Source organism: Exophiala spinifera, assembly GCF_000836115.1.
Source record: "Exophiala spinifera strain CBS 89968 unplaced genomic scaffold supercont1.3, whole genome shotgun sequence".
In the NCBI taxonomy this organism is placed as follows: domain Eukaryota; kingdom Fungi; phylum Ascomycota; class Eurotiomycetes; order Chaetothyriales; family Herpotrichiellaceae; genus Exophiala; species Exophiala spinifera.
The window spans coordinates 3,793,573-3,819,266 of NW_015622515.1; the positions used below are offsets into that span (position 1 = coordinate 3,793,573).

At 50.4% G+C, this 25,694-nt stretch overlaps 12 protein-coding genes across 12 annotated transcripts; 8 read left to right on the forward strand and 4 right to left on the reverse strand.

Annotated features, from left to right (window-relative positions):
• Nucleotides 1-1,217: 1,217 nt before the first annotated feature.
• PV08_05125 (uncharacterized protein) lies at nucleotides 1,218-2,707 on the forward strand (the record flags this gene model as incomplete). The annotated part of the gene is made up of 4 exons (XM_016379469.1): nucleotides 1,218-1,392; nucleotides 1,444-1,550; nucleotides 1,620-2,203; nucleotides 2,278-2,707. The coding sequence occupies 4 exons, from the start codon at nucleotides 1,218-1,220 to the stop codon at nucleotides 2,705-2,707; spliced, it is 1,296 nt and encodes a 431-aa protein (XP_016238146.1).
• Nucleotides 2,708-3,540: 833 nt separating this feature from the next.
• Nucleotides 3,541-4,366, reverse strand: PV08_05126 (uncharacterized protein; the record flags this gene model as incomplete). Its single annotated transcript, XM_016379470.1, has 3 exons — nucleotides 3,541-3,758; nucleotides 3,808-3,905; nucleotides 3,966-4,366. The coding sequence occupies 3 exons, from the start codon at nucleotides 4,364-4,366 to the stop codon at nucleotides 3,541-3,543; spliced, it is 717 nt and encodes a 238-aa protein (XP_016238147.1).
• A 138-nt stretch (nucleotides 4,367-4,504) lies between these two features.
• On the reverse strand, nucleotides 4,505-5,230 carry PV08_05127 (uncharacterized protein; the record flags this gene model as incomplete). The annotated part of the gene is made up of 1 exon (XM_016379471.1): nucleotides 4,505-5,230. One exon carries the CDS (start codon nucleotides 5,228-5,230, stop codon nucleotides 4,505-4,507), a length of 726 nt encoding a protein of 241 aa, XP_016238148.1.
• Nucleotides 5,231-5,583: 353 nt separating this feature from the next.
• Nucleotides 5,584-6,948, forward strand: PV08_05128 (uncharacterized protein; the record flags this gene model as incomplete). The annotated part of the gene is made up of 1 exon (XM_016379472.1): nucleotides 5,584-6,948. The coding sequence occupies one exon, from the start codon at nucleotides 5,584-5,586 to the stop codon at nucleotides 6,946-6,948; it is 1,365 nt and encodes a 454-aa protein (XP_016238149.1).
• A 1,373-nt stretch (nucleotides 6,949-8,321) lies between these two features.
• Nucleotides 8,322-10,409, forward strand: PV08_05129 (uncharacterized protein; the record flags this gene model as incomplete). Its single annotated transcript, XM_016379473.1, has 1 exon — nucleotides 8,322-10,409. The coding sequence occupies one exon, from the start codon at nucleotides 8,322-8,324 to the stop codon at nucleotides 10,407-10,409; it is 2,088 nt and encodes a 695-aa protein (XP_016238150.1).
• A 109-nt stretch (nucleotides 10,410-10,518) lies between these two features.
• On the forward strand, nucleotides 10,519-11,422 carry PV08_05130 (uncharacterized protein; the record flags this gene model as incomplete). Its single annotated transcript, XM_016379474.1, has 2 exons — nucleotides 10,519-10,752; nucleotides 10,910-11,422. 2 exons carry the CDS (start codon nucleotides 10,519-10,521, stop codon nucleotides 11,420-11,422), a joined length of 747 nt encoding a protein of 248 aa, XP_016238151.1.
• A 419-nt stretch (nucleotides 11,423-11,841) lies between these two features.
• PV08_05131 (uncharacterized protein) lies at nucleotides 11,842-13,079 on the reverse strand (the record flags this gene model as incomplete). The annotated part of the gene is made up of 2 exons (XM_016379475.1): nucleotides 11,842-12,939; nucleotides 13,008-13,079. 2 exons carry the CDS (start codon nucleotides 13,077-13,079, stop codon nucleotides 11,842-11,844), a joined length of 1,170 nt encoding a protein of 389 aa, XP_016238152.1.
• A 399-nt stretch (nucleotides 13,080-13,478) lies between these two features.
• PV08_05132 (uncharacterized protein) lies at nucleotides 13,479-14,422 on the forward strand (the record flags this gene model as incomplete). The annotated part of the gene is made up of 2 exons (XM_016379476.1): nucleotides 13,479-13,668; nucleotides 13,731-14,422. The coding sequence occupies 2 exons, from the start codon at nucleotides 13,479-13,481 to the stop codon at nucleotides 14,420-14,422; spliced, it is 882 nt and encodes a 293-aa protein (XP_016238153.1).
• A 2,345-nt stretch (nucleotides 14,423-16,767) lies between these two features.
• Nucleotides 16,768-17,045, reverse strand: PV08_05133 (uncharacterized protein; the record flags this gene model as incomplete). Its single annotated transcript, XM_016379477.1, has 2 exons — nucleotides 16,768-16,896; nucleotides 16,965-17,045. The coding sequence occupies 2 exons, from the start codon at nucleotides 17,043-17,045 to the stop codon at nucleotides 16,768-16,770; spliced, it is 210 nt and encodes a 69-aa protein (XP_016238154.1).
• A 679-nt stretch (nucleotides 17,046-17,724) lies between these two features.
• On the forward strand, nucleotides 17,725-19,143 carry PV08_05134 (uncharacterized protein; the record flags this gene model as incomplete). The annotated part of the gene is made up of 2 exons (XM_016379478.1): nucleotides 17,725-18,358; nucleotides 18,416-19,143. The coding sequence occupies 2 exons, from the start codon at nucleotides 17,725-17,727 to the stop codon at nucleotides 19,141-19,143; spliced, it is 1,362 nt and encodes a 453-aa protein (XP_016238155.1).
• A 2,745-nt stretch (nucleotides 19,144-21,888) lies between these two features.
• Nucleotides 21,889-23,003, forward strand: PV08_05135 (uncharacterized protein; the record flags this gene model as incomplete). Its single annotated transcript, XM_016379479.1, has 2 exons — nucleotides 21,889-22,068; nucleotides 22,134-23,003. 2 exons carry the CDS (start codon nucleotides 21,889-21,891, stop codon nucleotides 23,001-23,003), a joined length of 1,050 nt encoding a protein of 349 aa, XP_016238156.1.
• Nucleotides 23,004-23,432: 429 nt separating this feature from the next.
• Nucleotides 23,433-25,296, forward strand: PV08_05136 (uncharacterized protein; the record flags this gene model as incomplete). The annotated part of the gene is made up of 3 exons (XM_016379480.1): nucleotides 23,433-24,917; nucleotides 24,986-25,067; nucleotides 25,172-25,296. The coding sequence occupies 3 exons, from the start codon at nucleotides 23,433-23,435 to the stop codon at nucleotides 25,294-25,296; spliced, it is 1,692 nt and encodes a 563-aa protein (XP_016238157.1).
• Between the last annotated feature and the right edge of the window lie 398 nt (nucleotides 25,297-25,694).

The following is a 25,694-nucleotide window of genomic DNA, read 5'->3' on the forward strand; positions in this document are numbered from 1 at the left end:
AAAAAGCAATCGTGCAGTGTAAATGGTCGGGAGTTGACAGATTAAGTCGCTGGCATTAGAGCTGGAGTTTGTATGGATATTTGGGCCACATCCAAGCTTGGCTGTGCTAGCTGCCGGATGTGGCAAAGGAATTCTGATATTATCCTGCGAGGCCATTTTGCTCTTGCGCGATTCTGTGGCCTGGCGAGGCGTTGAACTTGACACCGTTGATTCGAGATCTTCCCAATCTTTGGCGTTGTAGCTCGCGTTCGCTATGCGCTCATTGCTGTGCTCGCTCAGGCCGGGAGTTGTGCCGTTTATGGTGCTAGCTATTACGGTATGAGTAGATTTCTCCAATCTACTCAAGCGCCCGTAAATATCTGCGATATGCCTTAATGGTGATGGTTAGTTTTCGGGGGGTTTTTATGCTTGACGGAACATGCGGAGCGTGCAGACCTTTCTAGTAGGAAAATCCTAGTCAGACTTGCATGCGTTCCATTCTCATAATCAAAGACTTCTGTGTTTCTCTGGGCTTAATGTACAATCAGAAATCGACTTCGAGACCGAGGGGAATAATAGATATGGGAGGAGGATTGAACCAATCTCAATGAATGGATCAGTGGGATGAGGACATAGAAAGATCATTCTTCCTGCACTTACCCACAACATACTGACAAGAAAGTCGTCTTGAGGCACAGTTGGAGCAAGGTCTACTTTTATCGCATCTGATCTTCTTCGCACGGCAAAATTCGCATGATGCTGGCTGTTGCCACGCACTTCTCTTGGGAGTAAGACTGTCGGTACGCGACCGCTTCATGGCGCCGAGTTATTGATGGGCGACTGGGACTCAAGTCGAGGTGTTCACGACATGTTCGGTATGTTGAGTCACGAAGACACGAGGATCCGCTCAACTTACTTCAGCTCGGACCTCCGAAATTAGTGAGTCGATTCGGAGGGCCGGGCCGAAGTCCATTTGCCCGCGGACCTCCGAATAAGATGTTGCCGTCAACGAGCTTGGAGCAGAATAGCTTCGCAAGAAATCTTTACAGGCTGGAAGGTCTGACAGAAGGTGGTGATTTTGTGACTCATTCAGGTATGTGAGGAGTGATATATAGAGGTTTGGGCTGTACGTACCAGCATGTAGCTCTCGATCATCAATGCCTGCTTGTTTTCATGCATAAATCCTAAAGTCGAGACGTCTTTTTACCATTAACTCCTCGTAGCTAGTGGTCGTCAACATGGAGGAAAAGACGACTGGAGAGATTCCGCCCAGGGAAGACACAGTCCTGGCACACCCTGTCCTTGAGCATCCGGTCCCGGAAACGCAAGACTTTCCTGACGGAGGGATTCAGGCCTGGTCGACCGTATTAGGCTCCTTTTGTGGATTATTTGTCAGCCTTGGCTGGACGAACTGTAGGAGTAGGATCTTTCCCTTCTCAAAACCAGGTTAATACTTGTTATCAGGTGTCGGGATATTCCAGTCTTATTACGAAACTCATCAACTCAAAGGCCTATCTCCAAGCCGAATATCTTGGATACCCTCGATATCCATGTTCACTGTTTTCCTGATGGTTCGTATACCACTCGAATAGCTTTTCCAGGAATTTCCAACACCTTGTGGTTGACTGCTGATTATCTAGGGACCGTTTGTGGGAAGAGCATTTGACCATTGGGGCCCACGATACCTCCTTCTGCTGGGCTCGTTCCTGCACATCTTTGGCCTGATGATGACGTCCCTCGCGTCAAAGTATTATCAGTTCATTTTAGCTCAAGCCATATGCAGCCCCGTTGGTCAAGCTTTGGTCCTTTACCCATCCTTCGCAAGTGTGGCAACTTGGTTCCGAACGAAGAGGGCTTCAGCGATGGGCATCGTGGCAACTGGATCGAGTCTGGGGGGGGTGATACTGCCAATTCTTGTCAATCGCACCCTTGACAACGTTGGCTTCGGATGGGCGATGCGAATTTGCGCATTTGTTATGTTTGGAATGCTGATTGTGGTCAATCTCACCGTCAAATCGCGACTGCCTCCAGCACCAACCAGTGTCGGATTGATGGCTTTCTTTCGACCATTCGCAGACCCTCCGTTTCTTCTTACAGCACTGGCGGCATTCTTCTACTCAATGGGAATGTTCATTCCCATCACATTCATGGTGACATACGGAACATATGTGGGGGTGACCCCTAATCTCGCGGGATATCTGGTCTCAATCTTCAATGGAGCAAGGTAATCTTATGCATAAATCTCTCTCATCACGAGGCATTATCAACACTCACTAACAGTCTGTGTCCAAAAATAAGTGGCATAGGTCGTGTACTTTCAGGATTCATCGCCGATATGGCAGGAAATTTCAACGTTTCCACCTCTGCAGCCTGCCTTTCAGTAATTTTCACCTTTGCGTTATGGCTTCCGAGCCACTCGCACGCCACAGCCATATTATATGCTACGTTGTTCGGGATGAGTTCTGGCTCGTACACATCGATTACTCCTGCTCTTCTGGCCCAGATTTCCCCGATTACCGATATCGGCTTACGATCTGGAATACTCTACGCATGCACATCTACTGCTGCGCTGACGGGAAGTCCCATTGGGGGCGCCTTGATTCAGGCAGCTGGAGGAAGTTATTGGAAGCTGCAGATTTTCACAGGAGTCACGCTTGCTACGGGAACGGCTTTCTATTTCTCGACCAAGATGTACTTAGCTGGGGGAAAATTCTGGCACAAGGTTTAAGCAATATCATCTACAAAAATGCCAAGTGACCTTGAGCCCTCTCGGTCGACCCTAGTGGTTTAGGGTTCGACTATAGCGACAAAGTTTAGGTGCACCTTGTAACGCCGGTCGTGGTAGCGCCAGATTTCCTGTTGCGCCACATCTCAGCCTCGTAGTGGTTACTCAGCCTTGCGCTATTCTACAGGGCCCGAGTATTCCTGGTAGGAATACTGCTAAGGCGCTAAAGATGGGCCAATAAGTTCATCAGCTTGCTTGGGGCAGAGGTAGGAAATACTCTATAGGAATACCTTTATCTGTACGTGTTAGGAATGCCTCGAGGAACAGGCAGAGTAATCACACAATAGAGGTACGCTCTAGTGCCAGACTCTAAGTATAGGGAAGTGAAGTTCCTTATGCAGGTAGCCTGCGTGAAAAGTGCGAAGCTTAGGAGTCCGCTAAGCTAGATGGGTGTGAGAGTTTTCTTGGTGCGCACTCTTCATGAGTGTTGCCTCCTGAGTGCCTGTTAGAACGCCTGTCCTGAGTTGCGCTCATGACAGTCGGCCGATAGTGTTACTACACTCGACCATGAGTCGCGACGATGATAACGTAGTGAATAGGCCACCATTATTTCCGCCCGACCATTTAATCAACTTTAAAATGCCGACAGTGAGGATTAATATTTCATGTATATTTCGACTTCGTTGGTGTCAGAAGGTCCCGCAGCAGACCGATGGTTCGTGACGTAAACGCAAGATTTTATTGCCTGTGAAAAGCCTTAATCCCTTAGAAAACGCCGACTACACGAGACCTCTCAGTTGTCGAGACTACACTGTCCTTCACTCTCTTCCACCCGACTATTGTCTGCCCCGGTCGTCCCTCTCACAGGCCGCCTCGCAACATTCAACCATCTCGTTTGAGAGTTTCTGATCGGTCTGAACGGCTTCATCCAATAGACCCCGCGATAATCTAGCTGCCATCTTGACTGGCTGTAGACAATCCTTGCTGTCGCGGAAGATCTGATCCACCCCTTCTAGGCTACATCGGTTCGTCTCTGGGAAGAATATGTAAACACCTGTCATTGTGATTAGCCGACACCAACCAACGACGACCCGGTAGCTTACATGGGAGGATGAGGAACATGTTAGTGCACGCGAACACGATATAGTATCGCCAACCGATTGTGGCAAACGCCGTCGGAGTGATTTCGGCAATGAAGAAGCTACTCTGATCAGCATGCCTGATCAGGGTGTACGAAACCCAGTACAAGAGCGTGACTCACTTGAATATCCACGCACATCCTGTACTCATAGCGGTTATTGGAACTCTAGCCATGAGCGGGCTGATCTCGCTGGCGTAAAGGAATGTCAGACCAAGGAAGCCGATGGGAAAGAAGAGACTAAAGAGGAAGATGAAAGCGCATGCCACGCCAACGCATGCCACGTTGTGAGATTGGGAACTTGCACCAGCAACAATGGCCATGCAAGATCCCATCCCGAGCGCTGAAACCATCATTAGTTTCCTTCTCCCGAACTTGTCAACAGCCAGCACACCGATTGGTGAGCAGCATGTCTGGAATGTAAAGACACATGCACTGAGTACCCTCGCGATGGTGGGGGAGAGCCGCAGGTACTGTTCGAAGATAGTCGACTGATAGAATCCGAGCGCATTGATGCCACTCATTTGCTGAAACATTTGACCGGCGCATGCGAGAATCGTCCGGTTAAGAAGACGAAGTTCTCCGTTTCTGAAGAGCTCAATAAATCTGCATTGTCCGTCCCTCGCCATCGACTCTGATATTTCGCGGAGGTCGGCGTCGACTTAAGTGTGAGTACTGTCCACGCCTTCTAGAGAAGCAAGAACCTCCCGTGCTTCCTCATTCCTCCCTTTCAAGATCAACCATCGCGGGGACTCGGGAAGAGTCGAGGATCCGATGATCACCAGGATCGCCCACAAAGCACTCAATGACAATGGAAGCCTCCAGCTCGCCGAGCTGGTCACAAACCTCATTCCGAGGTTCACCCAACCAGACAAGGCCAGTCCTCCGCTGATGAAGACACTCTCCAGAACGACCGTCGCACCTCGGTGGGCAGATTTCGAGCACTCGCTCTGCCAGTTGGGGGCAGTGGCCGAGACCGCGCCCAGACCAAGGCCAGTGATCAGCCTGCCAACGACGAGTTGAGGCAAAGACATTGACGTTGCCTGCAGAATTGTTCCAACAATGTTGATCAACGCGCCTAGTTGCATGGTGCGTATGCGACCGAGACGATCTCCCATGTATATGCAAGACAGCGAGCCTAGGAAAGCCCCCAATGTGTATGTGGCAACGACTGTTCCTTGAATCCTCGAGTGGTGCGCTCTTGTTGATCCCTCGGTATGCACCGTGTCGATTTCCGGAAATGTTGTAACCCACGATGGGAGATTGAGTAAGGGCCCTGCGACCCCATTGTTCCAGCCAAACAAGACATAAGCTGGCAAGATGACGGCCCAGACTTGGGCAGAACGTAGCGCTGGCCCGCGCAGGCTGAAAAGATATTTTCTTGCCATTGCAGTGATCTGACCTCAGGACGTGGAGTGCATGGGGCCCCGAAGAGCGTGGAGAGGCACAGAGAGGTATATAAACCGCATTTTATCTCCGAACCAAACCGATATGTTGGAACGCATCGGGCAGTTCCGAGGCCGCTGTAGGATATCCCGTCAAACTCTATGCCTAGCGCAGTTCCGCTCGCGATACGGCACTTCCGCACAACAGACGGCATTGCCACTCGATGTAGATCCCATGAGAGACTAGTGACCGTATCACAAGCAAGTTTTAAGGTGTTGGAGATGCTCTAATCACCCTCCCTGCAAACACAATTCGGCTGGGACATTCGCAATTCCCCTCCTAATAGCACTCAGCAATGGCCACGAAAGCGCTTGCCCAGTGGGCAGTCAACCTCACGACAATGCCGTCTTCTACGCGAGCAGCAGCAGTGAGATCACTCTACAACTACATCGGCGTCGCCATTGGAGGTTCCAACCACCCAGCTGTGAGGAAGGCATACCTGGCTCTGTCCCCGCTATTTGGCAGACCAACATCGAGTCTTCTGGGAGCGCAAGACTCCTTCAGCAACTCATCTAGAGCTGATCCAGAACATGCTTCTTTGTTGAACGGGATAGCTTCTCATGTACACGACTTTGATGACACCCATCTGGCAACCATCATCCATCCGACAGGCCCAGTAGCTTCTGCGGTATTGGCATGGGCCGAACACCAGGGCCGGGTTAGTGGTGACGAATTACTGCTGGTGCTCGTAGCCGGCATCGAGGCGAGCTGTAAACTTGGGCTCTCGGTTTGGCCCGGCCATTACGACATTGGGTGGCACATCACTTCCACCACGGGAGCGGTGGGAGCTGCAGTGGGCGTGGGGAAGCTCATGGGGCTAACGGAGGTTCAAATGGCACATGCCATTGGCCTCGCCGCTGTTCAAGTCACCGGGCTCCGCGAGATGTTCGGAAGTGATACCAAGTCATTCCACCCTGGCCGAGCCGCCTCCAACGGATTGTTAGCGGCGCTGCTGGCTCGAGGTGCCTATACCAGCTCCAGTTCAGCTCTCGAAGCGAAGCGGGGATGGGCCAATGTGGTCGCAGGAGGCAGTACACCACGACTGGATGAGCTCGTTGCCACACTAGGGGAAATGTGGGAAATCGAAACCAACTCCTTCAAACCCTTTCCATGCGGCATTGTATGCCACCCCGCCATTGATGCAGCAATTCAATGTCATCACGAGATAGCAAACTCGCACGAACTCTGCCTATCCGACATTGAGGCACTTGAACTGCTCGTCCATCCGTTGGTGGTGGAATTGACGTCGAAAGATACCCCCAGAGACGGCTTGGAAGCGAAATTCTCAGTCTTCCATGGTTGTGCCGTGGGTCTTCTCTATGGTCGAGCTGGGCCTGCAGAGTATGCAGACGATATAGTTACAAGCAAGGAGGTGATTTCAATAAGGAACAAGGTTGGAATCATGGCAGATACTACCTTGGGTGCCGACGAGGTACATCTTAACATGAAGCTCAAGAATGGCGTTGTCCTAAAGAAGCATATTCTGCACGCCGTAGGGTCCCTTCAAGCGCCCATGACGGATGACCAGCTCACAACGAAGTTCCTGTGTGAAGCTTCACGTGTGCTGGGTAAGGACGGAGCAAAACGAGCCAGCAACGCGGCGTGGAAGATCGGCGACCTTGAGGATATTGCAGAAGCGCTGCCCTTATTTAAGCGATAGTATGTTCGGCGCGGGCAAAGTGCGTACTACTCCCAACTAAGATCTATTCAGAAATGAAAATTGTTGTTCAAATGATCAGGTGTGTTAGGGTCTGGGAGAAGCTCGTAGGTGCAGCTCAACGTAGCGCTAAGCCCAGGCCTGACATTGGCTGAGCCCTGCTTGCGACAGTTCAGTCTTATCAAGGCCACCTTCAGACTTGCATAATTTCTCGGCCATCATAAGTCTACTGTAGCCTATGGAGGGCGCTACGAGAAAGACCCTTCCCACCTACTCGGGTGCTGTTTGCAGCACGAGTCGTGTGATTGAAGGGTCAGCAAGCAGTTACGCTGATTGAAACATGAGCTATTGACTTGGGGTGATAAGTCACCCGATGTTCGTTACACATACAGACCAGGGTAACTCGTGTTCTCCTCGCTAGGCAGCCGATATGGACGAATACCAGCTTTGTCGCTGTTCAGAGAATGGTAATACATTGCCTCCAGAGAAGTCTGGTGGAGTTTGTGGGCGAGCTGTTGATGGAGAAGGATATGAATAAAGACAGAGTTAAGAGGGCGGGGAGACTTTTTAATGAACTGTGTATGTTGATGACCATTCGTTCTTCTGTGTCGCACAGAAAGCTGTGTGATCTCAGCCTCGCAAGAAGAGTATATTGTCTACACAGAAGACACCGCAACTGAAATGTAGCACCCCAGGTGAGGTAATCCATGATCGCGAGTATATAAAAACTTTCGCCCAACAAGACTACACGAAGACCCCGCTCCTCCTCACTTCAGAAAGGGCGTACGACGCCGTCTTACTCAAGGGGTAACGGTCTAATATCGCTATCCCAGCGCGAAAAAACAATGCAGGCTTCTATCTCCCATCGATATAAGGAGCCCAGATCTCCCCGGACGCCGTGGGACTACGAATCTCAAGGAGAGGCAGCCAGAAAGCGCTTTGCAGCTGCAGTGCTGAGACGGGCCGCTTCAATTGGGCCGACGTTTATCATGGTCCTGGTGAAGGCAACACCGAAGCTGACGAGGTTGTTGACAGTGAGCATGTTCATCGTCGGGTCCGTCTTGGTGTTGGCTGTCTAGTACGAGGAAGCCGTTGGAGATGATGACAGCGACGACATCGTATGCAGCATTTTTGGTGGTGTTCGTTGAGACGATACGTCGAATAAGGAAGGGTGGTGATGGTGGGAGGTGAGGATGTACATCGGAAATAGTCGGAGCACGTGATGGGATGGTGCCCACGTGATAGACCCTTGAAACTATTGGCCAGGAAATCCCGCGGCATTGCCGATGGGGGCACAACAGTCCTCGTCGGGACTCCCTTCAATGTTTCTCTACCGATATTCTTGGATTGTCCCCAGCCTTGCGAGCTTAGTTGACATGTCGCTTGCACGTCCCAATAAGCGAGCTCGAAGCGCAATTGCTTGTCGACGGTGTAAGCAGCGCAAACAGCGATGTGATAACGGATTTCCCGCCTGCGCCGCTTGCGTTGCGGCATCCGCAACGTGTTCCTACGAGAGTAACGTATACCCCGAGGAGCATGTCGAAACACTGCGGGCGCGTGTTGCGGATCTTGAGCGCCAGCTGCACACACAGAAACAGCTCCAGGGCCATTCTGTAGCCACCGTATCCCCCGCAGTCGACAGTTCCAGTGGACGTCCATCTGGATTACAGGACTCCCAGCCTGTAGCACCCCTTGATCAATGTGCTGATGACGGATACGAGGATCCAGGAGGGGAAGACCGAGGAGAGGACGAGGCAAATACTGCTTTCGACATGCTATCTCCTGGAGCATCGTATCTGGGCTTCTCGAGTGGATTTCCTCTGGCAAGGAGTGTGCATGCAGCGATCGGTCCCACACCGCTGAGTCATCGCCAGTCCAGTCGAACAGACTCAGCGCGGAACAGTAGGCCTTGGAACATCGCCTCAGACTTTTTACCGATTACCAGACCGAAATCTGCAAATTCACTGCAGCTGTCTCAATTCTTGGACGCTTACTTGAGCAAGGTACATCCCAAGCATATGTTCATTTCATCCCGCCGCCTCTTCCGTTTGCACGAATCTCGCGAGGCCTTGTTACACGCGGCCCGGCCTCCAAAGAGAAACGCCGTGCTATCCCGGTGCCAATTCCTCCTCCTACACATGGTCTACGCCATTGGTGCTCGCTATATTCAGCTTTCAAGAGAACAGTCTCGGTTCAGCTCCGAAGCGCACTATGCCCTTGCTGTCGAAGACATACAATGTCTTTTCGAAACCCGTGGTCTCGAGTCGGTCGAAGGTCTGCTGATGCTTGTCATCTTCCAACTACGCTTTCCCTCACCTCCCGGCATCTGGTCCGTTGTTGGTACAGCCATGCGACATGCCATCAGCATCGGCCTGCATCGGAGGTTCAACGGCACAAGTTTGGTTATGGACCAACGTAGGAAACGTGTCTTTTGGACCATCTACATGCTTGACCGCTCCATGGCTCGGACACTTGGTCGCCCTGTCTGTATTTCGGACAGAGATATCGATGTCGACCTTCCTGCTAACGTTTCTGTCGATATTGAAGAGGAGGAAGAAATGGTAGCAGCGCTACAAGCGGACCCAGGGCCTACGCCCATGGCTGCAGCAATCCATCTCTTTCGACTATCACGAATTGAATCCAAGATCTATTCCACCATCCATCGCGTGGACCTACCATTGTCCGATCTTAAGCCTGCCAAGGTGGCCCAGCTCCGTCAACAGTTGGATGACTGGAGAGATCAAATACCAGTGGCGGTGCCGAGCGCCAACGACTATGACGATCTGCCCAACTATTATGTGAAGCCAAACTACTACGTCCTGCAATATCACAAGGCTATGCTACTGGTACTTTTACCGTGCCTACCCAGGTTGCCCGTTACGCATCCTGACTTCCGCCTTTGTATCGCGTCTGCGGGCCAAGTAGGTCAGCTCTACAAGTCGCTTCATGACCACCAAAGCTCTCTTTCCTACTCGCTGATTGCTCTGCACGCAACATTTGTTGCGGGGTTGACGCTGATTTACTGTTTCCTTGCTGATAAGACCATTTTCGACTTACATTTCAGTAGCGACATCCGTGCTTGCAGCACGGTGCTTTATGTCATCTCTGAACGCTGGTCTGCTGCACGAAAGATACGCGATGCCTTTGAGCGAATGATCAGCAACACGGTCGAGAAGGATCAATTCCGCAATTCAGAGCAGGGAGCCTCCCAGGGTGGCGGACAGCTTATGGACGGCCGTTCGGCAGACGTTTTAGAAACAACGGCCGACCACCATCAAACCGACGTGCTCTGGTCAGAGTTAGCAACCCTCATTCCGCCACATACCGAGGAACATAGTACATCGTTTGTACCTATGGCTCGAGACAATCCTTCGGAAGACTTGTGGGCCACTCTAGGGTCCTGGTTTGGTGAGACAGAAGACTCCTGGCTGGAAAGCAACTGGGACACGACGTCAGTCCACTAGAATCTTACAAATCAGACAGTATACCGACCCTGTCAAGAGAAGAGCCTTTTAAGTCGAGATCTGGAGAGACGCGTCTTTGAAACGTCTTCCCGTCAGTCCGGATCAGAAGATGGTCGAGGGAATAGCGGCTAAGCGAGGTATAAAGGAAGTCACTGTCAAGACATCTCATAGAGTTATTTTGGCCACAGGAGGGTTCGCCAAGAATCAGGAAACGAGGGCACAGTGCCTGCAACAACCCGCGAACCCTGCATGGTCATCGGTACCAGCACACGACATGGGGGATGCTATCCGAGCGGGCATGGATATTGAAGCCGTGGCACCTCAATATCCGACGCCTGGCGGGGTCCGAGTTTCTTTGACGAGACCACCAAAAGGCTGTACTTTGGCCTCTGGGAACGGTCGCGTCCCTACTCGATTATCGCAGATAAGGCTAGTGAAAGGATATTTAACGAGGCTGAGTTGTATGTTGATGCGGCTCATGTGCAACATGAACGGGGCAGGTCGACCTAGGCGATCCCCGTCACGATGGGACCGCCAAATCTGTTCGCCAGGCGCCGCAGGAGGTATTTCTACACCGAGCCAGTGCTTTAGAAGATCTGTGTGACAACATCGGAGTTAGTAAGAATGGTCTCGCTGCGACCATGCAAAGATTCAATGCCATGGCTCACCAAGGCCGCGACGAAGACTTCGACCGTGAAGGCTCAAGTTATGATCAGTACCTTGGAGACACCTCTGTCCAGCCAAACCCCAACCTTGGTCCCATCAAAAAGGTGCCATTCTACGGAGTCAAAGTGTTTCTAGGCGACCTGGGAACCAAAGGTGGACATCTAACAAACGAGAACGGACAAGTGTTGGCTGCGGGCCAACGGCCCACTCCAATGCTATATACCAGCGGCAATGCAACCGCGTCGGTCATGGGTCGGCGATACAGAGGCGCCGGGGAAACACTTGGTCCCACCATGACCTTTGCATGTCTTGCTGTGGACCTCATTACGAAATCATCCAAGGTGTAACGACCGGTTCTATGTTTGTAGCATGACCTGCGGAGCAAAGGACAGTAGTCCGCGGCGCGCGGTGTCAGCCAAGAATAGCAGGCAATCCAAGGGTTGCTGGTGAGGACGGCCTACGGTGCGAAAGCCAATTTGTCAGTAATGAGCCTTACAAGGTTGTGGAATTCGCCCGTACGTAATGACCAACATAGTCCTTTCATCGATGGCTGCCTTCGTTGTAATCGCGTTACCTTGCATCGACAGCACATCAGTTCACTGGCATAAGATTTCGACTTGTGGTACCACAATGACCGTGACCAATTCAGTTCAGAAACAGAGATCCAAGCCAAAGAATGCCGGTGGCGTCTCTTCGAGTAGCTATTCACGGCTTCTCAAGAGTCACGGCTGTGAGACTATCACCTTTGGCGAGGCCTGAATCTTGCCTATACGGTTCCAGCAGACTCCGCCTGATCAGTTGGGCAGAGAAGATATTCACGAAGACTTCCCGACAGCATTCGTTCTACCTGGGTAATCAGCGTGGTGTCCCAGCCTTGCAGCCACCAACAGTCGCCAAACACCCGGAGTCGAGTGGCAAAGTGCGCTATGATGGCCAAAGGCACCTGTCTACGTTGTGCCACCAAGGACACGAATTCTTCCGACACCATGACCGGCCATGCAAACAGAATAGTCAGAACGGACTCCTGCTCTTCCTCATGTCGTGCTTTGGCTTTGAGCAAGACGATCTCGAGATGATCGAGGGCCTCCAGGCATGTGCTCCGTTCGGCAAAAGGAACGTCAAACTGAGATAAGGATGCTACCTGCTGTTTTATGGTGGTGATCTCGGCAAGGTGGCCAGGTACGTCCGCGGTTAAACCAACGGTTACCAAGGGGGCCAGTGGAGACAGTTGCACGCCATAAACCGTGTCCCACGAGGTGCGCAACACCGCACTCACACCGCGTATCAGTTGCATGATGCCAATGAGGGATCCAACGGGATCATGTGGCGCGTCGAGGGCGCCGGCGCCAAAACTGTGAATCACGAGCAGGCACGCGCAAGCGAATAGTGCAGGTGTGGTTGCGTCGGCGGGATTGTTGATCAAGCTCTTCACAGCGCTGAGTGAGGGCTCAAGATGCCGGAAGGACTGGAGCAGGAAAGACTCTCTCTCGGCGGGATGTTCGTAGGCTAGATGGAGGGCGGAGATGGCAAGGATGCCGCGGAGGAGGAACGGGTATTCGAAACCAATCTGCACCACTGTGTCTTGCCATATCTTGAGGACCTCAGGACCAATGCACTCGTCAAGGACACTGGCAGTTTTGGCGACATAATGAAAGAGGAGCTTAAGGTCCAGCAGGGGCAGATCACCTGGATCAGTTCGACGTTGAGGAGTGCCGGTGTCGTTACTTGCTGCGCAGGGAGATCCTGCGGAAGAGTCTGTCTGATGGCCTCCTAAAGTTGCCTTTGGGGGCGGAGGCGCTTCGCGCCAGGTACACGTTCGGTCAAGGCGCGAACAGTTGCTGCACCGTGGTCTTTGCTCTGGACACTTTGAAACGTGCACAAGTCAGTGAAATAACAAGATCGACGCCTAAGCAGATTCGAGCAAGCCATTACCTTGACATGCCGTTTCTTACATGGAATGCAGCCGTCGTGTGACTTGCGGTGCGACGTGCGTGTTGGGCCCATGGCGAGGTGATGCCGCAGAGTTGATCGAAGCAATCGAGACGCTAAAAGAATTGTCGACTTCGAAGGCGCAGTTAAATACGCTCTTTGAAGAATGAAGCTAGCCACTTTAGACATATCACGTGATTTCAAGGAGTATCCGATTGGCCCCTGGAGGCTCGAAGAAGCTATCCCTGAAGAGCGGGTCCCAGAAAGAGCGTATTAAATTTTTGAGCTGCGCAATCGACTTGTATTCCCGAAATTGTCTTCGTCTCTCCAGAATTACGGCCCTTCTTTGTTGTAGTAGCCGGATGATATATATCGTAGAGATATATATAGTTTGGTCTCACCCTTTCTTCATGTTCACCATGGATTCTCTTCAACTAATTCATTTACCCGTCCCTTCTTTTCTTTTGAGGCGCTATGGACCGACATGTTGGTCATCTGCGGTCTCGCGATAACGGTTTCGACTTCGAATTGTACCGTTATGTCCCTTCTCTGGCAGCGGCTATTGTATTCACCGCCGTCTTCGCTATCCTTACAGCCCTTCATTCTTGGAGACTTTACCGCTTGCGCGCACTGTACTTTACCGCGTTCACTATCGGTGGCCTTTGTAAGTATCAGCTAAACCCTTTACCGATTCAGACCCGGGTGCACTAATCATCGAGTCTACAGTTGAAACCGTTGGCTATTGCGGGCGTATCTGGTCGCACTTCGACGATCAAGCCGTCGGTGGCTTCGTCATGCAAGCGATCCTCATCCTGGTTGCCCCGGCCCTCTTTGCTGCGTCGATCTACATGATTCTGGGTCGCTTGATCCGCGCTTTATGCGCCGAGCATCTGTCTCTTATGCCGGTGAGGTGGCTGACCACTATCTTCGTGGTAGGCGACGTCCTGTCTTTTACACTGCAAGCTGGTGGTGGAGGTATTCAGTCTGCAGGGACGCTGGACTTGTTCAATCTCGGGGAGAAGATCATAGTGGTGGGGTTATTTCTGCAAATCGCCTTCTTTGGTTTCTTCGTCGTCACAGTTGTTCTATTCTATCAGCGACTCCGGGCTCACCCTACGCGCGAAGCCCGGCACAACGAAATCTCGTGGCGGCGACATCTTCTGGTCTTGGTCGTCGTTAGTATCACCATCTTGGTGCGGAGCATTGTCAGGGTGGTCGAATATCTGCAGGGAAACAGCGGCTACGTCATCGCCCACGAGGTCTTCCTGTATATCTTGGATGCCGCGTTGATGGCAGGAGTTATGGCTGTTTTACTCGTCTACTACGTTAGCGACTTGAAAATAGCTTTGGACAGGATCAAAGCGATATCTTCGCCTTTGGGAACCGACTATCCACTGGAACTACTAAGGAGAGAATGAGCCCTATTCTTCAGGATCGAGTGTTTCTACTAAGAATACTTCTATAGCGCTAAGTATGGACCAATTTATTTATTAGCTTGCTGAGGGTAGAGATAGAAATAGACCATGTATTATAATTTGCTCCAATAAAGGTGTCACGATATATACAGTTTCCTGATAAGTGGGAGATATCGAGTATACCTGTCATGAGCGCAGCTCAGGACTGGCGACCAAACAGGCACTCAAGGGGCAACACTCCTCAGAATCTCTCTCCCTTATGCTTAGAGTCTTGTGCGCTCTAGATAGGAATATCTCGGCCCTCTGTTGTGTTATCACTCTGCCTGTTCTTCGAGACGTTCCTAACACCCTCATTGTGGTGCAGATTAGAGACGGATAGCTTTACAAGCGAAGATCAAAACGATCGAGAGAAAGATTTGGCGAGCTTGGTGCTGCTAGATATAACATGGCCAAGCTGAGGAATGTAGCAAAGTTCGTACCGGCGTTTTATAGCATGATATATTTACGATTAAATCTAAGGACTTGACAGTGATACAAAAGGGGATATACAGAGCATTTAGAGGGCATACCAGGGACTCGCGCGTCGCCTCGGGACATAAACCGCCCCTTGCTTCGCTATCTCTTAATCTCGTTTAACAGTACGTTGTGCACCACAACAATAAACTTATAGTTTTCCATTATGCATGTCCAGATAGATAATTCATGACTATTCGCCTTGTCTGAGGAATGACCAGTGGCCGCTGTGCTATCCCTCTTCCCCTTTGGGTACGGGTAGTGGAGACATGAAGCCAACCCAATGCCGAGTCAACTTTAACGCCAAACCTCTTATGTTATACGTGTAGTTTTCCTGCTCCTCAACGACCGGATCAAATGCCCAGGAGCACCAGATCCCTTCAAAGCCAGCCGGCGTACCACGCCCGAACCATTTCGGAGCTTTTAGAGCGCAGCTGTGGACACTGACTCTAACACCACCATCCTCTTCTAGGCGAGGCAGTTAGACACCGAATCCTATAAGAGCTCTGGTTTCATATCCGCTCTACTCTCATCGAACATCATCTTCAGTATATTCTCAAAACCATCAGGCTGTTCGGCTGAGAGACGAGACCATGTACCCTCAGCCCATAAAGCCTATACGGGAGAAGTGTACAAAGCGAGGAAATGTACTTTATAGGCTGAAGGAATGATTCGCATTCCCAGCTCTTTCATCAGCATCCTGCGCGGCGCCGCAACCTAGAGCCGCTAAATAAGTGCGCTATCATTTGGGCTTTGAAGAGACTTAGGGACAAAAATGGTCGTATACTCGGAAGCCGAAAAATGCCAGAATTACCACAAGGATAACAATGCATAGATGAAGATAGTTTGCTTAGCGCTAACAGTGGCGGCGGCAAACGCATCTACAGACATTCTGGAAATCGACAACGGGTGCGGGCAAGGTATTTTGTTGTTGCCTACCTTTCCTAATGACTTTTCGAAAAGCAAGGCCTAGTTGATTGATCCCGGTTTCTTGTCTAGTCTGCCAGATAATGCCCTATCGCTGACCGAAAGGCTAATATCGCCCTTACCTTTAGAATCTTCGAGGCGTGTTCCTGTGCGAAAGAGCGCAATTGCGTGTCATGGTAAAACAGGAGCCCCTGATACTAAAGCACTCTAAGCACTCTTCTAGAGGCGTCATCACCAATGTGTCATCGCTGGCCGGCCTGATTGCATTTCCCAGTCTTCCCGCATATGCAGCAATGAAGCATGGAGGTGGCAGGCTTAACGAAATCCGATGCTCTTCAGTACGGGCCCGGATACTTAGCAGGAGAGAGATAGGGATCGTGTGCGATCGGCCCCGGGATTTGGTCTTCTCTTTAAATTCAGGTATAGCTTGACAAGGGTGTGCTGTAGAAGCCTGGCCATTGTCTCTCAGAGAAGATTATTTTGCCGCCCAGTAAAGCACATGCTCACTAGGCGTTCATGCCACATGTAATCTGAATCCGAAACTATGGAAAAGTGATAGCCTTGCCGGATATTGATATCCACATGACTCCACAATTAATGTATTTTGAGGAGACAAGTATCCAGTTGAACAACTGTCACTATTATATTTATCGCTGATGATAAAGAGCCTGAATTGGTATTGTACATAGAGTCACGTCTATAGCCTATATGCCAGTATACCTGTATATAGCGCGTCTATCTGACATGACCAGGAGATAGCAATACCAAAAGTAATTATCACTTTACTGGTCATCAGTTCACTCTTTCATAAATTCAAAGGCCATAAAAGGCGGCACACGCTGGATTTCTCTGCGTTATCAACAGTCAAATGCCAGGCCCAAACCCCGACGCACTTAACACGTTCATAATCAGGACCCTCGACATAGTTTCCCCGACGCCACATCCTCAACCACAATTTCTCGTGACACCATGATTTTGACAGGAATACTTGCAAATTTCGCACTGTCTGGACCTAGAACGTCCCTGAAGTCATCGCTCTAGAGAGACTAAGTTAGATTGTTGCTGAGTAGCTAGCGAAATTGGAATCATCGCTGGCCATACATACCTTCATGAAAGCGATAAAATTGTCCCATTCGTTTTCTGCGACGTAGAACTCGGTTGCACCATCCCAATCAAGTTGCTCCATCTTTATATCCCCCGAGGCTATCCCTTTTAATTCGGGGGTAGAATGAGACTGGGTTATGATCCATGGTCAGAAATCCAACAGAAATCATTCTGGCAACCAAAACAATACACCTACCTGAATATACTTCTTGACACCGCTACCGGGCCACCCTTTCACGCCACAGTTCACTCCCGCATGCGTGTTGGCCCAGTAATCATAAAACTGCTCATGGCTAAGGTTTGGGTTTTTATTGAAATAGAAAACAACTTTGATGTAGCCTGCCGAGCCGTTAATTCGAAGTACGATATATACTGAGAGGAAGTCCCAGACTTTCGAAGGGCGATTTAGGCGACATTTTTGAATTCTACGTCGGAGAAAGGACTTGTTCTCTGTAACAGTGGAGCTTTTTAACATTCAACATATCACCTCCTTAAACAGGTGTCGCAAATTTGTGGATCAGGCAATATCCGTCCATTTGGCGGAAAGTCGCTCCCAATAGCCTATGGTTCTCCGTTTCATCCTCCCGAGCACTGATCCGCTATCTAACTTCGCTAATATATCGCTTCGTATAGGTAGTAAGTGATCGTATTGACCTGGTCGTGAATGGGTTCGCCAAAGTTTGCTCAAGATCCAAACAAACGGTATTCCAGTTCTATACGCGTTCTCGTCTGGCCACTATCACTCTTGACTTCCGCACAAGATGTTTCTCGAAGGGGGCCCAGAAAGGAAAGATCCTATCGCCTCCTACAGCCGCTACAAGTCGGAAGATGTTGACGTTGCGCCACTTGGAAGGCCTATTCGCTTCGCGTTTGCCCAAAAGGAGGCGCCGAATCGATTTCTTAAAGCCGCCATGAGCGAGCGGCTCGCGTCATGGAGTCCTCAACAACTGAATCTACGTGGCATTGTATCTCCGGAGCTGATAAACCTGTATCGACGATGGGGTGAATCGAAACTTGGATTGATATTGACGGGGAATATAATGGTCGCTTACGACCACCTAGAAGCCCCTGGCAACCCTGTGATCGATGTTAACGATCAGTTCTCTGGTGTTCGGTTCGAAGCTTTCCAGGAATTGGCAAGAGAGACTAGAAAGCATGGCAGTCTTTTGATAGGACAGGTCTCTCATCCAGGACGTCAAGTTCCCGAAGTGATCAACCCTAATCCAATCTCTGCCAGTGCTGGCCAGCTAGAAGGAGAAGTCTTGAAGATGCGGTTCGGCAAGCCTCGTGCGGCGTCGATCGAGGAAATCCGTTCTATCGTCGAAGCTTTCACACACGCAGCAGAATATCTGTACATGGCAGGGTTTGACGGAATCCAGCACCATGGCGCTCATGGTGTGTTATTCCCTTCGGTATCCGGACAAGCACAAGAAGTTAGTCTAACCATATCAGGTTATCTCTTGTCTCAGTTTATCTCTCTCGACACAAACCATCCCACCGATAGTTACGGAGGCTCTTTTCAGAACCGAGCCCGAATTGTTTTGGAAATTGCCCAGTCTGTTCGCACCCGTCTTGGGAAGGTCGCCAACTTTGTCATCGGTATAAAACTGAACAGCGTGGAGTTCCAAAAGTCCGGCAAGGGTATTACTCCAGATGAATGCAGGGAGCTCTGCACTATCTTGGAGACTCAAGGTCAATTTGACTTTGTAGAACTCTCAGGAGGCACGTATGAACACGTGGGCTGGGAACACAAGCGTGAATCCACTATGAAGAGAGAGGCATTCTTTCTCGAATTTGCCGAAGCAATTCCTCCTCGACTTTCGAAAACAAAGGTCTACGTGACTGGAGGTTTTATATCAGCTGGCGGGATGGTGAGGGCGCTGGATTCGGTAGACGGGATTGGCCTGGGAAAGCCAGTTTGCCAGGAACCCTCACTTGCTGCTGACATCCTAGCAGGCAAGGTGACGGGCTCTATCGTTTCGAAGATCGACCAAAACAACTTTCAACTGACAATTTTAGCTGCTGGAACACAGCTTTGGCAAGTTGGAAATGGTATTTCCCCGTCAAACTTTGAAGATGAAAAGGAGGTTAAACGCTTCCTGCTAGCACTGGAAACTTTTGAAAAGCAAAGACAGTCCGATACAGAAAGAAACCTGTACGGCTTCGTGAACTTTAGGTAGCGTTACTAAAGACAACGCTTATAATTTAGAATATAGCTTCATCTTACTAATCGTCGAAACTTAGGTTGTTCTTTCTCGATGTGGCGGTCGAGAAGTTGTTGAAGATATATTCGCAACGTCACGATGCCCAATCGTGCAGGATCAAGTAATTACTCTTTCTCTGGAGGAGTGTGGAAGTACTGAATCTCGTCCTTTTGTCTCTATTTAGATGTAATGCCTTTCGTCAGCTCATTCGGAGGTGGATTTTTCACCAAAAGGAAGCCCTGCTTCAGCTTCGTAGTATCTTTGTTTGATGCCAGCAGCGCCATGCCCTTTTCTGAACCCTGGTTGATCAAATCCGAGTTCGTGATGATGCCGACCGTCCTTTCTCCCTCTCTATCGAAAGTGCAAGATTTTTGATAATGGGTTGGTTGGCGATATCATTTTCTGTCTGGACCACAGTGAGGAGAATGGTTCGGGGATCGGAAATATAGCCGTCCACAATCCTGTGGACCATGTCTACGTCGTCCTCAGTCTGCTCCTCATTGGAAACAAAGATCCAACCTGGTACATCAGCGATACTCAGATGCAAGCCGACAGGGCCATGGACCTCGATGCGAAGCACATCGGAAGCAAACGCTGGTCGATCTTCGCTCTGCGAAGGGAGCGGCTTATACAGAGTCTGTAATTATTATCGTTGAGATAAGTCATCTCGAAACATTGCATCGACTTGGGTGTGCTCCAATCCCTTGTCTCTCTGCAACGACTAAGAATCATCTGACTCCAGGTATGTGAACCACTGTCGACGGATAGTTTTGTTCTCTTAAGGAATATGGTTTGGGGGAATCTGTGGATCTCTGTTGCAGGTTCTCAAGATTTAAGAGACTTTCTCCGTTGTGGAAAGAGACCGGTCCAGGCTCCATTATACCTGAATTAATCGCATGTACACCCTCAACTAAGTATCTGCCATTTCCCCCCTACATGGGAAACTACCTCTGCGTGGTGTAGAGGACTAGTACTATTTCACCTTACGCTGAGGCTAAATAGGAAGCAAAATGTTTCCTCAGTGAATACTCTAGAGATTCTCTCTCTAGATATTCACTGAAACAGCTCCCTTTATAAGGAGCAACCACAAACAATCCTCAAGTTCAACAGGCGACAGCAGCAACAAAAAGTGAGCGCTAAGACATCAAATTTTCAGTACGCACAAAGAGAAAAAACTTTTCAATTCACTATCAATCACACAACTTGCCAAGGAATCAATTATCTTCACACAAGAATTCAATAATCAAAATTTGCTCTAAGGGAGTGCAGCCACCACAAGTGAGCCTTTTAGGCGTTGTTCCACCTAAAGGCCCTTAGCTATAGAAGGAGTGAGAAGACTAGTGGGGTTATGAGAGCGGGCAGAGTAAGGAAGTGTGAGAGAATAGTGAGAAAAAACGGGAAGTCACAGAATTGGTTGTTGTTAAGGAGACATCAAAGTTTAACAGGAGTAGCCTGAACAAATTATAATCAATTACACAGCCAATAAATGCCCGGTATTGAAGGTAAACTAACTTGCAGAAGGAAAACAAGAGCAGGATTTATTCGCCAGAGGGTTTTCCCTACTCAATAGACAATAGATAGAAGTGCCCCGATATAAGCTTATCATAGCTTAAGGTGTATAGAAATCCAATCCAATCCAATCTGCCATTTCTATCACGACAAGTCGGGGTAGTGCCACTTTGATAAGAGGCACGTGGAGGAGGAGGAGTGCAGGGGTTCCGGCGATCTGGGCGCATTGGACCAGCACGCTGCTGCTTTAACCCGGCCCAGAGGTCTCAATACCTCGCCTGGTATCGTATCGTACGGCGCCGCCTTTTGGAAGCTAACTTTTGGTCTTACACGCGACATTTGACACCAATTCTAGTAGACTTGCCACTAAGCCCAGAATGGACTGCCGCCGCGCTAGGCATTTCGACGACATAAAACATTACTGAGACGACAACTGCATCTGGACAGCACGCAGCTTTTGATGATCAACCCCGGCTACGGAATGCGACAACAGTTGGTGGAGTATCGGTCGTTATCTATGGGGAGCTAGCACTCAGAGTTGTTCTCCTGTCGACGGGACGACGATAACCCGTCCGGGGCCGCGGCTTCTGCGCGACCTCTGTTGATGCAGTAGTGCTCACAGGAGCGAAGGATGTTTTCTCATTTTGAACTCTACCGCGACTGTTTGCTCGAAGCTGAAGCCAAACGAAAATACAGTCGCTCTTGGACAGGCTGTCTGCCGTGTGAGTGTTACGCTACTTATTACTCTCCACAATGTTTCACGGTCGCTGCTGACTGTATTGAACCACAAAAGGTCGCAAGCGCAAGAAGAAATGTGACGAGCAGCGGCCTGTCTGCGAGAGGTGTGCAAAATCGGATGCGTCTCGATGTCGTTATAAATCCCCTCTCAGATCTCCCATATCCTCGCCGTCACTTTTAAGCAGTGTGACCGAGTCCAGCCAGCGTCCAGCTCGCTCGCCGTCGCTGAACTCTCCCCCTCTATTAACCCCGGGTCCTGCAGACGATTATTTGCCCAAAAGGGTATCCAGGAGCGTTATATACTCGCCACCTGGCTCGATTCCATGGCCGGTCGATGATATCCCGCCGTGCTCACTCACAGACTTATTTTTCGTCTTCAGCCGATCAGCTCATGCCGTTGATCTTGGGCCAGAATCCAGCATCATCTCCTTGACTATTCCACTCGCACCCCGGTCTCCTTCCATATTTCATTCCATGGTCTCATGCTCCTCCATTGTCCTCTCCCAGAAGCAGGATACCTGGCAGCAAGTCGCCATCCGACACCACTGCGAAGCCCTCCGAAGTCTCACTTTGGAGATGTCGGAGGGGAGCATGTCCGCCAGTGCGGTTGTAGAATCGTCCCTGGCGGTAATCATGATGCTTCACATGTTCGAGGTAGGCATCTCGATGAAGTCTTGACTCCTGCAAGCCAGGTGCTGACACTACAACTCTCTGGGCAGAGATTTGATTCATCTTCCAAGCCGCGCACATGCGCTCACTTACTGGCTGCCCAAGCCATTTTCCTCGAAGCATGTTCAACTGAACTGATCAAAACGAGTCTGGGTGCATTGCTCCTTGAGGCATTCGTCTATCGCATATCAATAAATAGTGTTTTTCATCTGGAATTGGTTAAAGGATACGACTCGATGGGAGCACTGACAAGACTACTCATGAGTTCACCGACGATGAAACGTGGAGAGACTGCACCGTTTCGGCGGTCCCTGTGGCTCGGGCTGCCACCGGACGTATATGGTTCCCTGTACAAGGTTTCATGCCTGTTGCGGATGACGCCACTCGACAGCAAGCAGCGAAATGAGGGGATTCGCCTCAGTCAACAACTGAGAGATCTAGAACTTGACGAGCCGCTGGATGGTGAATCTGACCAAGATGATTCTGCTGGGATACATCAATTAGCAGCTCGGGTACGGCACCTGCATCTCGCTGCTGCGCAACTCATCTTGTGGAAGATCTTGTATCAGGACATCAAAGCAAGCGACGGTCGGGTGCAGCAACTCCTACACAAAACGATGGCCCGACTTTCTCCTTTCCAAGGGCCAGCGCCTCACGTCACAACTGTGATGATTTGCCCCCTCGCGATTCTGGGAACAGCCGCAGTTCAACCCCGAGATCGGGAATTCTTGAAGTTCCAGTTGAACAGCTTGCGGAGTATGGCAGGTGTGCAAGAGCTAGACTCTGTTCTGAGCTTCTGGGATGATGTATGGTCTGAAATTGCCGAAACAGTCGCCGGTGGCGATGCAGCTCCCGACATCGAGCCCCCTCAGCTTGACGTCTGGTTCGACGAATCTCGGTTAAGACGTGTAATCCTCTAGCCTTTGGGAGTCACCGGCATTCTTGGGCTGGACGATAACCCTTTATGTCATAATGCCTTGATAGGCCTTCCTCACTTCCCTTATCTTGGAACTCGGCGTTGAATCCTCCCGCTTACAGACAACATCTACCGAGAACTCCCTAGCTTGGCGGCAGACCCGATTAGGATTGGCGCGGAACCTTCGACCTACAATAGACCAGATGCCCGAAAGCGGAGCCCAGCAACGACTCACATCTCTCTTGCTTTTGATCTTCTGGACGGAATTCCCATTCAACTTCCTTCACTCTCGACGCTCATCCTACCCTACCAAGCTAATTCTATTTCCGTATGTAGAGCTGTGCTCAGGGTCTCAGAAATCGGCCTAAAGATCATTACCGCTCTTATCACTTTCTTTTCTTTGGTCACGACTGTCAAACAGCACACAAGAACGATGGGTTCAATGGGAATCAGTGAGGCGCTGACGCCTTGGCAAGAAATAGTCGCAGAAAAGCAGAGCGCAGTAAAGAAGCTGGTTCCATCCGAATGGATTTTGCCGGATGCCCTTTGGCAAGATCTGACTCTTCCTCTAGAGGCCAATCCAAATCGCATCATCGAGAAAGACATTCCACGTCGAAGTGGCCTTATGTCTACTCGAGAACTTCAGATTACAGAAGCCTACACCACAGCTCAACTGCTCTCCGCGCTGGCACAAGGAACCTTTTCATCACTCGAGGTCACCACAGCTTTTTGCAAGAGGGCCGCTATTGCCCAGCAACTCACAAGCTGCCTCACCGAAGTCTTCTACGATTCTGCACTGAAACGTGCCAAGGAGCTCGACGACTATCTCGCGTCTCATGGGAGACCTTCGGGACCACTACACGGTCTCCCGATCAGTCTCAAAGACAGTTTCAAGCTCAAGGGAATCGACTCCAGCGTCGGGTTCGTGTCTCTGGTCAACAAGCCTGCCGAGCAAAACTCTGTGCTCGTCGACATACTTCTTGAGCTGGGAGCCGTCTTGTATGTTAAGACAAACATCCCACAGACGATGATGACCGCAGATTCCCATAACAACGTATGGGGTCGGACACTGAACCCGCATAACACGACCTTGACTGCCGGTGGCAGCACCGGGGGAGAAGGGGCCTTGATTGCCTTTCGAGGTTCTCCCCTGGGCATAGGCACTGACATCGCCGGCTCCATTCGCATCCCGTCTTTGTGCTGCGGAATCTACGGTTTCAAGCCATCCAGCGCGCGCATTCCATTTGGGAATCAACAAGCTCCGGTTCCAGATGAATTTTCCCTCATTCACTGTTCTGCAGGACCCATGGCAAACTCCTTTGAGGCACTTCAGCTCCTCACCGAAGCTGTCATCTCTGCTCGCCCAGCACGAAAAGACTCCACCTGTCTCGACGTTCCCTGGCAGACTTTGGCTCCCCTTTCATCCTCGGAAAGGCTCAATATCGGTGTCTTGACAGAGGATACTTCTCTCGCTTTTTACCCACCGGTCAAAAGAGTCTTGAACAATACATGTACTCTGCTAGCTGAAAAAGGCCATAATCTAGTCCCCATCGGCCCTGAGAGGTCTCACGTCGCCAGTCTTGCGGAACTATCAATGGCAGCATTCACGCTTGACATAAAGGGGATGTTTGCGTTTATTGCAAGCTCAGGAGAGCCAGTCGTCCCGTCCGTGGCAGCGTGCGCGGCTCCCTCCCAAGGAGAAGCGCTGAAGTCGTTCTGGGCCGGCTTTGAGCAGATGGACATGTACCACAAGATTGCCTCCTTGGAAGCGCAGATACACAGGCTGAAAGAGGAATGGAGGAAACTGTGGAATGAGTTCAACCTAGATGCTGTCATCTGCCCTGGAGCCCAACACACCGCCGTTAAGCACGACACGTATGGGTTTCCGCCCTTCACGGTGTTTTTGAACGTCTTGGATGTAGGTTCCCCTGCCCCTTCATCTTTACAGGAATTGAGAGTTTGGGATATCTAACTTGTGCAACGCAGTATCCTGCTTGTATTATCCCTTTCGGAAAAGCCTCCAAAGACCTGGACCCCGAGGCAAAAGACTTTGGAGATGCAGGATCCTGTAAGATAAGCTCCCTCCTTCATTCTCCGTTGCGTTCCATTCCAAGTTATCAATATCATCGGCAAAAGGTTGCATGGTCAGCTGACAAGGTGCGTTGAAAACAGACAATCCGGAAGAAACCGACCAGGCTCCAACTGCGATTCAAGTCTTCACCAGTAACATGAGAGATGAGGTGTGCCTGCAGGTTGGAAAACTGATAGATGAGATTTTGAACCAGTCGCAAGGGTAGACAGTAGATGAGCAATTTCGAGTCTGCGCGACCATGACCATTATCCCGTACATGATACAGCATCGGCGTAGAATAGGATCAGTGCTACGATCGTCTATCTTGTCTAGGTGTTAATCTCAAGCTAGGTAAGGCGGATGGCAGTCTAGCAGGGTCAATGCGGAGGGAGGCCGCGTCTGGGGCGTCGATAGTTGCATGAATAGAGCTTCTGTATGGAATCGTTGTGCATCACGGATTGGCACTGTTTGTCTTGTCCATGTATACTATCGCCAGCATCAGCGTAACGTGCCATGGGTCAATCTCTCAGCTGAGGAACTGATGAACGCCAACTAGATGAAGGGTAGAGATACTTCGGTCTGGCTGCTCGAACGCTTCCGTGTGGCAGGATCATGTCTCCAGAC